The sequence below is a fragment of the Eulemur rufifrons genome, chromosome 4 (genome assembly GCF_041146395.1).
Source record: "Eulemur rufifrons isolate Redbay chromosome 4, OSU_ERuf_1, whole genome shotgun sequence".
In the NCBI taxonomy this organism is placed as follows: domain Eukaryota; kingdom Metazoa; phylum Chordata; class Mammalia; order Primates; family Lemuridae; genus Eulemur; species Eulemur rufifrons.
The window spans coordinates 82288991-82302563 of record NC_090986.1 but is presented as its reverse complement, the minus strand read 5'-3'; the positions used below and the strand labels follow the sequence as shown (position 1 = coordinate 82302563).

General features: G+C 46.7%; 1 protein-coding gene across 3 annotated transcripts in view; it reads left to right on the top strand.

Moving 5' to 3' along the window:
• Window positions 1–12159, top strand: part of PARP4 (poly(ADP-ribose) polymerase family member 4) — a 54066-nt gene extending 41907 nt beyond the window's left edge. Inside the window, exons 18-24 of one of the 3 annotated variants that reach the window (XM_069467763.1) lie at window positions 2677–2841; window positions 3484–3530; window positions 3851–3929; window positions 8652–8789; window positions 9753–9948; window positions 11040–11107; window positions 11968–12159. In XM_069467763.1, the coding sequence (XP_069323864.1) occupies window positions 2677–2841; window positions 3484–3530; window positions 3851–3929; window positions 8652–8789; window positions 9753–9948; window positions 11040–11107; window positions 11968–12159 (885 nt within the window). The other 2 variants (XM_069467765.1, XM_069467764.1) reach the window with 2 other exon arrangements.
• The last annotated feature ends 1414 nt before the right edge of the window (window positions 12160–13573 follow it).

The following is a 13573-nucleotide window of genomic DNA, read 5'->3' as shown; positions in this document are numbered from 1 at the left end:
GACCCATCTGACTTGTCTAAACAAAGGAGAAAATGGTGTCAGTAGCGCCAGACCAACAGGAAGAGCTAGTCCTGTCATTGGGAACTGAGTGTCCCAGAAATGATGACAAAAAGAAATTATTTGGGTACATAATTTTCATCTTCTGATAAAAGAGTATCATATATTTACAATTTTCTTAGAAGCAAGCTCACCTAGCAGTTTATGGAGGCATTTCTGCAGGGTCCGGAGGGAGGTCCAGCTTCTGTGCTTTCTGACGATCAGCTTTGAGAGGGAGATGGTGTGGACAGCCTGGAAGAAGGAGCAGCTATCACGTCCACTAGACTTCTTTTCTTAAATATAAGATATTTGAAATGTGCCTCTGGCCAGTGCTAGTTTGCACGCGGTGTCTCTGGGGCACGTGTTTTGGTTGTTTTTGCAGATGGGGCCATTTGCCTCAGGTACCAGCTCTGAGGCTGACACATCGCCATGGTATTGTGAACGTTTAACATCTGTTGGGGGTGGGGATAGTAAAGATTAATTTAGATTTAAGGGGCGAATTGTTACTTTTGACATCCGAGATGCCCATTTGCAGATGGGAATGAGCAAGGAACAAGTGATTATTAAACACCTCTATTAAACGCAATTAGTAATGCTGGCCCCTGGGCAAACTGTGTGTAGAGCAACAGTAGAGACTGCTGTTGCGTGGTGCTCAGTGCTGGGCTTGTGCTAGGGCAGGGTGGTCTGGGTCAGCTCCGTCTGGGGCAGGACCTGTGCTCCGGGGCCTCAGAGCGGGGCCTTGGCACTTCGCCCATTTTCCCACCCCAGTGGCAGCCACATTCTGCCATGTCTGTTGAGACTTGTGCCAGGGACAGTTTCCTGCCTTTCCTCCAGTTGTGGCAACCCCCTGCTTTGTACTCGCGCAGGGTCCTGGGCCCAGGAGGGGTTCATGCCCTCCCTGGTAGGGAGATAGCATCTGCGTCTGTCATCTCTGACGCTGGAGCTTCGCCTGGTTGCTGGGGGTGGTAAGGAAGGTTTCTTATCCCTGCTTTGCTTCTGCCCCTTCCCCAGCAGCCCTGGAAGCGGAGGGTGTGCTGCTCTTCCCCAGCAGCTAGAGGCTTTTGCTTCCCGTGGGGAAAAGATCAGGATGGGTCCCAGGCCTGTCCCCTGCCGCTGCCCACACCCTGCTCCCCCAGAGGGGCTCCCTGGTCTCCCGCTCTGCCCAGGCCTTCCAGTGAGCCCCGCTGGAGGCTGCACAGAAACGCTTTCCAAAGAGTGCAGACTCCCTTCGGGTTGGGGTCCTCCAGTTTTTATAACCCGATATGCTAGCCCATTCTCAGCCTGTCGGAATTCACAGTTCCTGTGTCCCCTGTCCTCAGATGGGCTTGTCACTGTTTGGAATTCAGTTCCCTTGGTTTATGGGTTCAAGACAAGGTATGATTTTGTGGATTATCAGGCGTGTTATTCTGCATCTACCTGTATCCTACCCAGAAATGGAACTGCTGCTCCACACTACTAAGTGGCAGTCTTTCAGATGAACCCCAGGTTTTCATATATACACTTCTTTTGGGGACCAGCACTATTAACTACTTGATAATCACCTCTTCATTAATTGAGGTGGATATCCTTAATGTCAAAAAGTAAAATTTACTCTTTAACCCTATATTAATCATTAATATTCTCTACTCCTAATCTAAATATACAAAATTGTCACGATGGCCTGGTCAGCTGAAATGGTGGACATAGTTGAGGATGCTGAGAGATCTCTGTGTAGGTATCAGAAAAAAATTCATGTAGCCCTCTTCTTTCTGCCCTAGGTAGTCATGAGGTTGCTGCCTTCTATAGTGATTATCAATATCCCATTAAAAGAAAGCTAAATACTTTCTAAAAAATAAAATGATGGGGCCGGGGGCGGTGGCTCACGCCTGTAATCCTAGCACTCTGGGAGGCCGAGGCGGGTGAATCGCTCAAGGTCAGGAGTTCGAGACCAGCCTGAGCAAGAGTGAGACCCCGTCTCTACTAAAAATAGAAAGAAATTATATGGACAACTAAAATATATATATACAAAAAATTAGCCAGGCATGGTGGCGCATGCCTGTAGTCCCAGCTACTCGGGAGGCTGAGGTAGTAGGATCGCTTAAGTCCAGGAGTTTGAGGTTGCTGTGAGCTAGACTGTTGCCACGGCACTCACTCTAGCCTGGACAACAAAGCGAGACTCTGTCTCAAAAAAAAAAAATAAATAAAATAAAATAAAATGATGGATTTACTCTAGGTAACAGAATTAAATAAGGGCCACGCTTAGCGAAAGCTGCTTTGGTTCTGCAGCTGCTGGTGGAACTGGGGCTGGGTGCCGTGCAGGTCAGGGGCCCATGGGCTCTTGGGAGAGAACCGTGTGGCTGGGTGGGGGCCGTCGGCAGCAGAGCCCACCCAGCAGCAGAGCCCGCACATGTGACACAGGTGACTCCCCAGTGCAGCCGCCAAGGGGACCCTCTCCCTCCCCCTCCTGCAGACAACCCGCCCCCCCCCCCACACACACACCCCGGCAAAGGCTTCTGGATTCTCCTTTCGCACCACCCATGTGTGCTGTGGGCTCCTTTACTGTCTTCTGAGGAGGAATTTGGTAGATTGTAATTCAGGTCATTTAGGTAATATCAGAATGTGCTTTAGAGCTGCGAGCTAAGTCGTATGTTTCCATTTCAGGACATTTTTACTGTAAGTGTTGGGAACCTACCCCCCAAGGCTAAGGTTCTTATCAAGGTTACCTACATCACGGAGCTCAGCATCCAAGGTGCTGCTGCCGTCTTCTTCATGCCTGCGGCCGTCGCGCCCTGGCAGCAGGACAGGGCTCTGAACGAAAACCTGCAGGTTTGTACGCTGAAGATTTGAAGAAGCATTTTCGTGGGGATTTATGCATAGGGAAGAAAAAATATCTGAAATAATCTTTTTTGGCATAAAGTCGATTTTACTGATGTCTATACATTTAGACACCTTATGTCTGTAAAATGAAAAGAATATGTTTGGTGGGCATAACATTTTTGTTTTGTCAGAAAAATTTTGTTTCTGTACTACATGTACATCATGAAGAATTTAGATAAGCATAGAGAATGCAAATAAGCCAAAAGAGGAAAATCAAATAATCCTTAATTCCTTCGCCCAGAGATAGGCTCTGGGTAATGCTTTGGTATACATCCTTCCTCCCAGACTTCTACTGCGTAGGTACAGTGTACACATATAAAATGTGTATGTGTGTGTATGGGTGTGTGTGTTTGCGCGCGCACATGTACACACAGAGACATAGGTGGAGTTGGAAACCTCTGTCCAAATGGTCAGTTGTGTTTTAGAAGCTCCTGTCATTCCACGAGCAAATGCTCTGTTTCACTACTTGGAAGAGACAACAGCTGTCTGGCTGCTGTCAGTTGTGGCCTTGCTGGGATTATATTCAGTGTAGAGTCTCATTGTGAAGCTTAACACATACTTAGTTATACATATATATTTTTCTTTTAACAGGATACAGTAAAGAAGATTTGTATAAAGGAAATAGGAACAAAGCAAAGGTTAGTACCTAGAATATATAACCTGTCAATCATTCAATAGGATGTTAGTTTTATGGTTTAAATTTTCATTTAAAATTATTTGAAACAGGCCAGTGTGGAGGCTCACGCTTGTAATCCCAGCACATTGGGAGGCTGAGGCGAGAGGATCACTTGAGCCCAGGAGTTTGAGACCAACCTAGACAACATAGCGAGACCCTGTCTCTACAAAAAAAATTTTTTAATTAAAATTAAAAATAACAATAAATTAAAATTATTTGAAACAACTTCAGGTAGAAATTTAAGATAATAGACTAAGACAACTTTCTTTTCATTTCTGGTAGCTTCTCTTTGACTATGTCTATTGAGATGCCATACGTGATTGAATTCATTTCCAGTGACACACATGAATTGAAACAAAAGGTTAGTAAATCTTTGATTTCTTAAGAGCTCTTATTTTTTTTTTTAATTTCAGGATATAATGAGGGTACAAACGTTTTGGTTACATTTTATGTCTTTGCCTCACCCAAGTGAGGATTAGAGGCACGCCCTTCCCCTCTACAATGCTCACCGTGTCCATTAGTTGTGAGTTTACTGCCCCCCAGCGCCCTAATGCCTGGAGAATATTACCACCATGTGAGCACCATAGTGTTGATCAGTTAGTGCCAATTTGATGGTGAGTACATGTGCAGTCTATTCCTCCGATCTTGTGATACCTCACTGCGGATAATGGGCTCAAGCTCAATCCAGGAAAATATAAGAGGTGCTAGATCACCGTCGTTTCTTACAGTTAAGTAATATTCCATTGTATACATATACCAAATTTTAATAATCCACTCATGAATTGACGGGCACTTGGGTTGTTTCCACATCCTTGCACTAGTGAGTTGTGCTGCCATAAACATTCGGGTGCAGATGTCTTTATTATAGAATGACTTTTGTTCCTTTGGGTAGATGCCTAATAGTGCTATTGCTGGATCAAATGGTATTTCTATTTTTAGCTCTTTGAGGTGTCTCCAAATCCTTTCCCACAGAGGTTGCACTAATTTGCAGTCCCACCAGCAGTGTACGAGTGTTCCTATCTCTCCACATCCTCGCCAGCATTTGCTGTTTGGGGATTTTCTGATAGAGGCCAGTCTCACTGGGGTTAGGTGATATCTCATTGTGGTTTTGATTTTCATTTCTCTGATGATTAGAGATGTTGAGCAATCACTGCAGCAACAAAAATAAATAAATGGGATCTGATCAAATTAAAAAGCTTTTGCACAGCCAAGGAAACTATCATTAGAGTGAATAGACAGCCTACAGAGTGGGAGAAAATATTTGCTCTCTACACATCTGATAAAGGGCTGATAACAAGACTCTATCTAGAACTTTAAAAAATTAATAAGAAAAAATCAAACAACCCCATCAATAAATGGGCAAAGGAAATGAACAGAAACTTTTCAAAAGAAGATGAAATAATGGCCAGCAAACATATAAAAGAGCTCTTATTTTAACATTACTTTTATTTTATCAAAGCATTGCATGTACATGGTTTAAAAGTGAAATAATGCTGACGGCGACTTCTAATAAGAAGTAGTGGTTGGTCCCACCCATACCTCTCCCCCAGGACCAGCTTCCAGAGCCAGAGAACCACTTGGAATATTGGAGCTGTTTCTCTGGCGTTGCCTCCGGGTTTTAAATAATAATATTTTACTGCTTTTTCTTGATTCGTCTGTTTCAGGAATTATCTTTTGACTGTCTGTTATGGTAGGTGAACATCTAGCTCCTGCCCCTCCACCCACCTCAAGCCCCCCTCCTTCTGCCCTTCATTCCAGGAGACCTGCACACAGAGTCCGAGTTTAAATTATTATGACCTTGTAAACAGTGTTTACCGCTGAGCCAAGAAATATGTTATGGTGACATTTTCTTTTTTTAGAAAACTTCCTTTAGCCGGGCATGGTGGCGCATGGCTGTAGTCCCAGCTACTCGGGAGGCTGAGGCAGGAGGATCGCTTGAGCCCAGGAGTTTGAGGTTGCTGTGAGCTAGGCTGATGCCACGGCACTCTAGCCCAGGTGACAGAGTGAGACTCTGTCTCAAAAAAAAAAAAAAAAAACTTTCCTATAGTATTTCCTGGAAGAAAAAAAAAAGTGCCTTTTTCATGTGCATTGTTTCTAGACTGTTCATTCTCCCATGAGCTAACATGTTGGTCAGGGCCGCTGCCTGCCCAGCCTGGTGGCGCCCGCCTGTCATCTGGATCCTTCAGTGAGGTGTGAATCCGGGTTGGAAATCATTTTCTCCCAGAACGTTGAGGGTGTTGTCTAGCTTCCAGGGTGACTTTTGAAAAGTTTAGTGATATCCTTATCCTCCATTCTTTGTGTTTAGTCTGTTTTCTTTGCTTTTTAAAATTCTGGAAAAATTTCAGATCCTTTGTCACCGGTATTCTGAAATTTCATATTCACTCATTGTTTGTAACTGGTGGCTTTTCGTTCCAGGAAATTTTATTCTATTCAAAAAATAACTTGTTCATGGCTGGGCGAGGTGGCTCATGCCTGTAATCCTAGCACTCTGGGAGGCCGAGGCGGGTGGATCGCTCGAGGTCAGGAGTTCGAGACCAGCCTGAGCAAGAGTGAGACCCCGTCTCTACTAAAAATAGAAAGAAATTATATGGACAACTAAAAATATATATACAAAAAATTAGCCGGGCATGGTGGCGCATGCCTGTAGTCCCAGCTACTCGGGAGGCTGAGGCAGGAGGATCGCTTGAGCCCAGGAGTGTGAGGTTGCTGTGAGCTAGGCTGATGCCACGGCACTCTATCCTGGGCAAGAGAATGAGACTCTGCCTCAAAAAAAAAAATAAAAAAATAAGTTGTTCCTCCCTCTTTTTCCTTTCTGCAATACCTTTCAATCAGGTGTCCCTGGAGTGAGCCCCTTGTGTTCTTGTTTTCTTCTCCTATTGCCCATTTTATTATCTTTTTCTACTTTCTGGGTGGTGTTTTTTCCAATTTAAAATTCCAACCATTCTACTGAAATTTTTACTTTAGTTCTCCTGTGTTTTATTTGTCAGAGCTCTTTTCTACTCTGGAAGTCTTCCTTTTTTTTTTTTTTTTTTTTTTGAGACAGAGTCTCACTCTGTTGCCCAGGCTAGAGTGAGTGCTGTGGCGTCAGCCTAGCTCACAGCAACCTCAATCTCCTGGGCTTAAGCGATCCTACTGCCTCAGCCTCCCGAGTAGCTGGGACTACAGGCATGCGCCACCATGCCCGGCTAATTTTTTGTATATATATATTTTAGTTGTCCATATAATTTCTTTCTATTTTTAGTAGAGACGGGGTCTCACTCTTGCTCAGGCTGGTCTCGAACTCCTGACCTCGAGCGATCTACCCGCCTCGGCCTCCCAGAGTGCTAGGATTACAGGCGTGAGCCACCGCGCCCGGCCGAAGTCTTCCTTTTTTATAGCATCTTTATGTGTTTTGTGGATGCCTTGGCCTCCCCTCGTCTCTCTGAAAGCATTCGTAATGTGTTTTTTCTTCTGTCCCCTGTGTTGTGTCTCCTCTCTTTGAGTTTTTTTTTTTGTTGTTGTTTAAACTCTGGCTTTTTGTTTGTTTTTTGGCCCCCATATTTCGTGTTAGAGGCTTTTCCTCAACAGTCTGGGTATCCCTCTCTGTGTTCGTCATTAAGACTGAGGCACGAGAGAGTCAGCTGGAAGCTGTGGGGTGTTCCTAGCACGTGACAGGCGGGCAGCTCGGCGTGTTTGACGGTACCACTTGCACTCACTCCACGAAGGAAGCAGCCCGGTGCTCCTCATCCCTCACGTTCCCTAGTCTGTATTCTATGTGGCTGGATTTCTCTAAATAATGAGTCTTGGGTGAGAGAACAGGGGTAAACGGCGCCCACTGCCTGGCTGCGGAGGGCGGGAGGGCCCTGCCGTCTGGCCACTGGTGCCGCGCTCTCGCAGGACCCTGAGCCCTCCCCACAGTCCCCTGCAGGGCTGGCGAGCCCACCGCTGTGGCCGTCCACACCGGGCACTGGGGTAGTTGCTATTCCACTCTGGCTGAGTCATCTCCCACCTCCCTCAGCTCTCCAGCTTCCTGACATGTGTTGACACCGCTCCTCTGCTGTTGCCTTTGTTACTGTTCTCAGTGCCTTATGGGTTCATAACCTTTTATTGCTTCCCTTTCATTTTAGGGAAGGTTAGCATTTTGCTAGGGACTGGAGATGAGCTCCATCCTGAACAAGGAGCCCCCCACACCAGTTAGCTTTGGCCATGTAACAAGCGGTCCCAAAACTTTGTGACTGGGAACAACAAGCATTGGTTATTCTCATGGTTCTGTGGGTCAGCTGGCCAGGTCTGGGCTGGGCCGGGCTGGTCTAGGACAGCCTCACACCCATGGGGCTGCTCGCTGGCGCCAATGGGGGTGGTGGCCACCTCTGCCATCCACAGGTGGGCTCAGGTTCATTCGTACAGTGGTGGAAGAGTCCCCAGCAGCAACAAGAGAGGGCCAGCCTCATTGCATGGACACTTTCAAGCCTCTACTTGTATCACATCTGCCAATACCCCATCGGCCAAAGCAAGTCCCACTGGCCAACTCCAGATTCAAGGGCGGAAATATAGATGCTGCCTCTGGACGGAGGGAGCTTCAAAGTCACTTGCAAAGGCGCGAACAGACAGGAGTGGAGAGACTTTGGGGCCGTTTTACAGTCCACCACATCATCTTCATTGTTGTAAAGCTTATTGTTTATATTTTCAAAAGTTTTTTAAAATTTATGAAAATATAATTTGCAAATAAGGTATAATTCTAAGATATCTGTTGAATTTTCTATTTTACTATTCTAGGTGTTGATGTCTGGTGTGCTCTCAGCTATCACCAGATAAGTCTAACTGAGTGCACAGGTCTATAATCTTTGGATCCAGGGTTTGAGATTGTCTTAAACCTACCCAAATTTGACTGTGTATATCAACCTTAGAATTTCAGGAGGGTAACTGATACGATCCTGGTCTTCTAAAACCTGCATTTCATAACTTTGTAATTTATTACTACATTGTTGATTCTTAATGGAGTGATATAAATCGTGCAGGGGTTTGCTACTTGCCAGGGAAGTGCGAACTGACAAGTGGTATCACTCCGTTATTTACCCGGCCGTCGTGGTGGTTTGCCCTACAGCGCACAGACTGCAAAGCTGTAGTCAGCACTGCGGAAGGCAGTTCCCTGGACAGCGGTGGATTCTCTCTCCACATCGGTTTGTCGGATGCGTATCTCCCAAGAATGTGGGTTGAAAAACATCCGGACAAAGAAAGCGAGGTATATTTCTTCTTACTTAGAAGTAGGAGATACTGGGAGGCTGAGGCAGGAGAATGGCTTGAGCCCAGGAGTTTGAGGTTGCTGTGAGCTAGGATGATGATGCCACTGCACTCTAGCTCGGGTGACAGAGCGAGACTCTGTCTCCAATAAAAAGAAAAGTAGGAGACATTATTAGAAAAATATTTTAGAATAAGTAGGTCATTTACATTTGGAAATTATTTATTGTCCTGAAAAACTAGCATTACAAATGAACTCTAACACCCCAAGATTTTGCAACTAAAAATACTCACGCTGTCAAGCATGACAATGCTTCTGAACTGTCAACCAAAACCCCCTTGTTCCCTGTTTCCCTGTAAAGGTGGTCGTTTCTTACCTTAATCCGCACTACAAAGAGCATCTGCCATCAGACGTTACATCGGGTAGTCTGCATACTTTCTATACTTTTTAAATATTTGTGCTGGAGAAACAAATAAAAAATTATTTATGTCTGGCCCTAAGACCATTTTGTGTGGCTGTGATAAAGAATCATTTCTAAAGCTAAAATAAAAGTCAAAACTTATATGACAGTAGACTTGAAGTGTAGATTAATTACTACAACTAAAGGTATGTGGGTGCATTTTAGTAATCACAATAGTATCTACGTTCCTTTTAGAATAGTGGGTGTGTGGGAGAGAGACGTATTTGTTCTGCAGACGATGTTGATGCTACATGATTTTTCAGATATTACTGGTAATTCTATATTAATTCTTGAGTTCTGGGGAGTTATATGTTGGAAATTCCAGCTCTAACATGACACTTTTGACTTGAACTCCTAGTAGGGCATCTCACTGTTGAATCAATGTTATTCTTTTTGTTTTGATAGTGTTAGTTCACCTCACTAGAAAGTTTTAGAGTTTTACAAGTAGATCTTTTCCAGTTTCAGTCATAAGAAGCTCCGATCCCACACCTTCTTTGTCCTCCCAGGCTTGCATGCTTGTTTTTCAACCCGACCTCCACGTCGGCCTCCCTGACCGAGCCGACGAGAGCGAAGTGATCATTTGTCTCGACTGCTCCAATTCCATGGAGGGCATGGCGTTCCTGCAAGCCAAGCAGGTCGCCTTGCACGCACTGTCCTTGGTGGGCGAGAAGCAAAAAGTAAACATCGTCCAGTTCGGCACAGGTGAGTGCACACTGGCTCTGGCCCACGTGTGTTTCCTCCCTGCGCGCACACGCCGTGCAGAGCCGATGACTGTCAGCACCGGACCTCACGTGTGGAGAGAGAGGTTGCCTGGCCTGGGGCTGGCGAGCAAGAGCTTTGGAGCTAGATCCACGGGGTCTGGGTCCGATCCCAGCTGTACCACTCACAAGCTGCACGTGTCTGTGTCGCCTTGGGCTTGCTCCTGGAACTTTTGGTGCCTCAGTTTCCCCATCTGTAACCCAAGGATAATCGTCCCTAACTCACAGTGTTATTATGAGGATTGACCTAATGTACGGAAAGGATTTTAAACAGTGCCTCTTCCATAGTAGATGAGATATAAATGTCACTGTGGTTCTTATTGCCAACTGAACCAGAGCAAGACCCTTAGTCTGTTGAGTAGGAGGATCCCAAAGCTAAGAACAGAATATTTGCAATCAGCACGTCCTGGAAAATCCATAAGGAATGGTCTCAGGGAGCGTCAGTTCAGCGCTGTTGGAAGGAAGGTAATGCCACCCTCCCTTTGGAGCCCAGGGACATCTCAGCCACCAGAAGGTGGCACTTCAGGGAAGAGAGAAGAAACAGTGTGTGGAATCAGGAGACAATCCCGTCCTCTTGCTTCTCATGTTCCGTGCCACCCAGCAGAAGGCCCAGCCCCTGTGCGATGGAGCTGGGTCTCTGCTGCTGGGACAGAGGTCACATAGGCACGGGGAGTGCAAGGGGGGTGGACGGAGACTGAGCGCGGCCGGGCCAAGGTGCCTGTGCCGTGGAGACGCCCTGCACCCTGCTGTGTGCGGGTGGAGGGCTGCAGCGAAGAGGGCTCCACGTGCAGTTTCACTCAGAACGTTCTGCATACTAAACCGCCAGTTTGATCGCTCTAAAATGTATTTGGGGGAATACTGTGGAGAATTTCTTATATGTTAAAATTATCAAACATGGTTTTCTAAAAAGGAAGGCACGCACATAAACATGTAACATTCTTTACATGGCAGTGGTACGAAGTAGCATTGTTGTTTGTTAGTGGTCAAGCAGATGAACGTTGGATGACGGCACCTCATGTTGGTCTAATCACACAGGTTACAAGGAGTTATTTTCGTATCCCAAGTACATCACAAGCAGTGTCGTGCCGGCAGAGTTCATCATGGTGAGTACGGGAGCCTTCCTCGGCCTCTTCCAATCACTGGTACTGTCCAGGGCCCACCGCCCTGAAGCCACCAGAGCACTCCTAGTCTTTCAGTGTTTGTATGTTGGTGGGTTCTTTATTTCATTAATAAAAGTGATATGAACTCATTGAGGAAAAAATGGAAATTAAATAGAGTAGGACAAAAAAAAAAATCACCCATGGTGCCACCACTCAACTAGCTTTAACAGCTTTGGAAAGTTCTCTTCTGTCTTTTATTTTCTTTCTCTTAAAATAGAGCCAGCTGGCCAGGCAAGGTGGCTCATGCCTATAATCCTAGCACTTTGGGAGGCCCAGGCGGGAAGATGGCTTGAGGCCAGAAGTTCCAGACCAGCCTGAGCAAGAGCAAGGTCCGGTCTCTACAAAAAAACAGAAAAATTAGCCGGGCGTGGTGGCCCACACCTGAGACAGGAGAATCGCTTGAGCCCAGACATTCGCGGTTGCAACGAGCTATCATGACGCCACTGTACTCTAGCCCGGGCAAAAGAGAAAGACCCTGTCTCAAAAACAAAACAAAACAAGAAATAGAACAAGCTGAGAATGACCAGCACCTCACTCAGGCTGGCAAGGCGAGGGGTGCCCTACGGGGACGTTTCTTCCCCGTGGAGCTCGTAGTTCTCTGGAAACTGAAAAAGCAAATAAGTGCCAAGTGATGATGTTATAGTTACTGTGACATGAAATAAACTGAAAGGATAAAGTATCGTTGTTCCACGAATGTATAATTAGGGGAAAAGATATGTTCTCTAAACCCTCCTTAGGAGACGTAAAGACGCAGAACGGCGAGCAGCTCGCAAGGACATACTCTCTCCCTTTCTTCCCTCCAGTCGGCCACTCCCACCATGGGGAACACAGAGTTCTGGAAAACGCTCCGATATTTAAGTCTGCTGTACCCTTGTCACGGGTCACGGGACATTCTCCTTGTGTCTGACGGGCACCTCCAGCATGAGAGCCTGACGCTGCAGCTTGTGAGGAGGAGCCTCCCCCACACCAGGCTGTTCGCCTGCGGCGTCGGGTGAGTCCGGAGAGCTGGTCGCCCGGTCCAGCCCCTGGGAGGGAACGGTGGCCATCGGCCATCGGGAGGGCCGGCTGCTGGCCTGCGCGGCACCTGTGAAAGTGGGCGTCGGTGCTGGGATGTCAGCGCAGCGGGGCGAGGCTCTGGGTCTGGGCTGTCAGCCACTGCCTGGTCTCCCACCCAGGTGGGCCACTCACTAGCCTTGGACGTGGCTTAACCTCTTACCTGGACAGGGAGGATGATAATGAAAGTACCTGCCTCACAGGGTTGCTGTGAGGATTAAATGAGCTCATCATATGTAGAAAGCGCTCGGAACAGAACTGACACACGATAAGCTCCAAATCCGTGTCAGATGCTAATATTTTACCTAAGGATCCGAGTTTCCAGCCTGCCCCGAGCAGCCCTGGTGTTGGATGGGGCTGGGTGCCCGTGGCCAGGCAGGGACACAGAACAAAGTTCCTTGTTTCTTCCTCCTTCCTCCCTCCTTCCTCCCTCCCTCCTTCTTCCCTCCTCCCTCCTTCCTCCTTCCTTCCTTCCTTCCTCCCTCCTCCTTCCTTCCTTTCTTCCTTCCTCCCTTCTTCCTCCTTCCTCCCTCCTCCCTCTCTCCTTCTTCCCTCCTCTTTCCTTCCTTCCTCCTTCCTCCCTTTTTCCTTCTTCTTCCTCCCTCCTCCTTCCTTCCTTTCTTCCTCCTTCCTCCTTCCTCCCTTCTTCCTCCTTCCTCTCTCCTTCTTCCCTCCTCTCTTCTTCCTTCCTTCCTCCTTCCTCCTTCTTCCTTCCTCCTTGGGGCCTGTCCTGGGACGGGGATGGGGTTTTCCCCAGTGCCTGGGAGGAACTCAAGGGGCTGTGATGGTGACGGGCTGGGATCCTTTCTGCTCTTCTGTTAAGTCTTTGGGCTCTAAGTGTTTCTGCCTCTTCCCCACACGCGTTTGCCTTTACAAACTCTAGTAAGCTGAGCTCTCCAGGACTGGCCGGTTCATCCCGCCTTCTCCCTGGTGTAAGGACTTGTCCCCTGAGGGCCACGCAGCAGCGCAGGAAAGATTCCAGCCAGCTGATCTGTGAAATACAAATGAACCTGTGTTAACGATTTTCCAGTCAATGTTATGACCATAACCAGTTAGTATTAATGGCTATAGACAAATTCAGTCTTTATCAATAGGCTAAAATAAATTTCAGAAATAACTTTCATGAGCTCTTTCTCTGAAAAATAATTGATCATTTCTTTAGTATCAGGAGGAACCCCTCTAAGAAAGGAGTTCTTAAAAGTTGTAGAATTATCATTGAGAGAAACGTAATAGGGCACTTATTTAAATATCAAAGATGTTCTTTGCTAGAGTGAGAGTTACTTCTTGCTACCTGTTGCTCTGTAGATGTGCATCAAATTTTAAGAGGGACACTATTAACTCTTTTGCCAGTTCTTG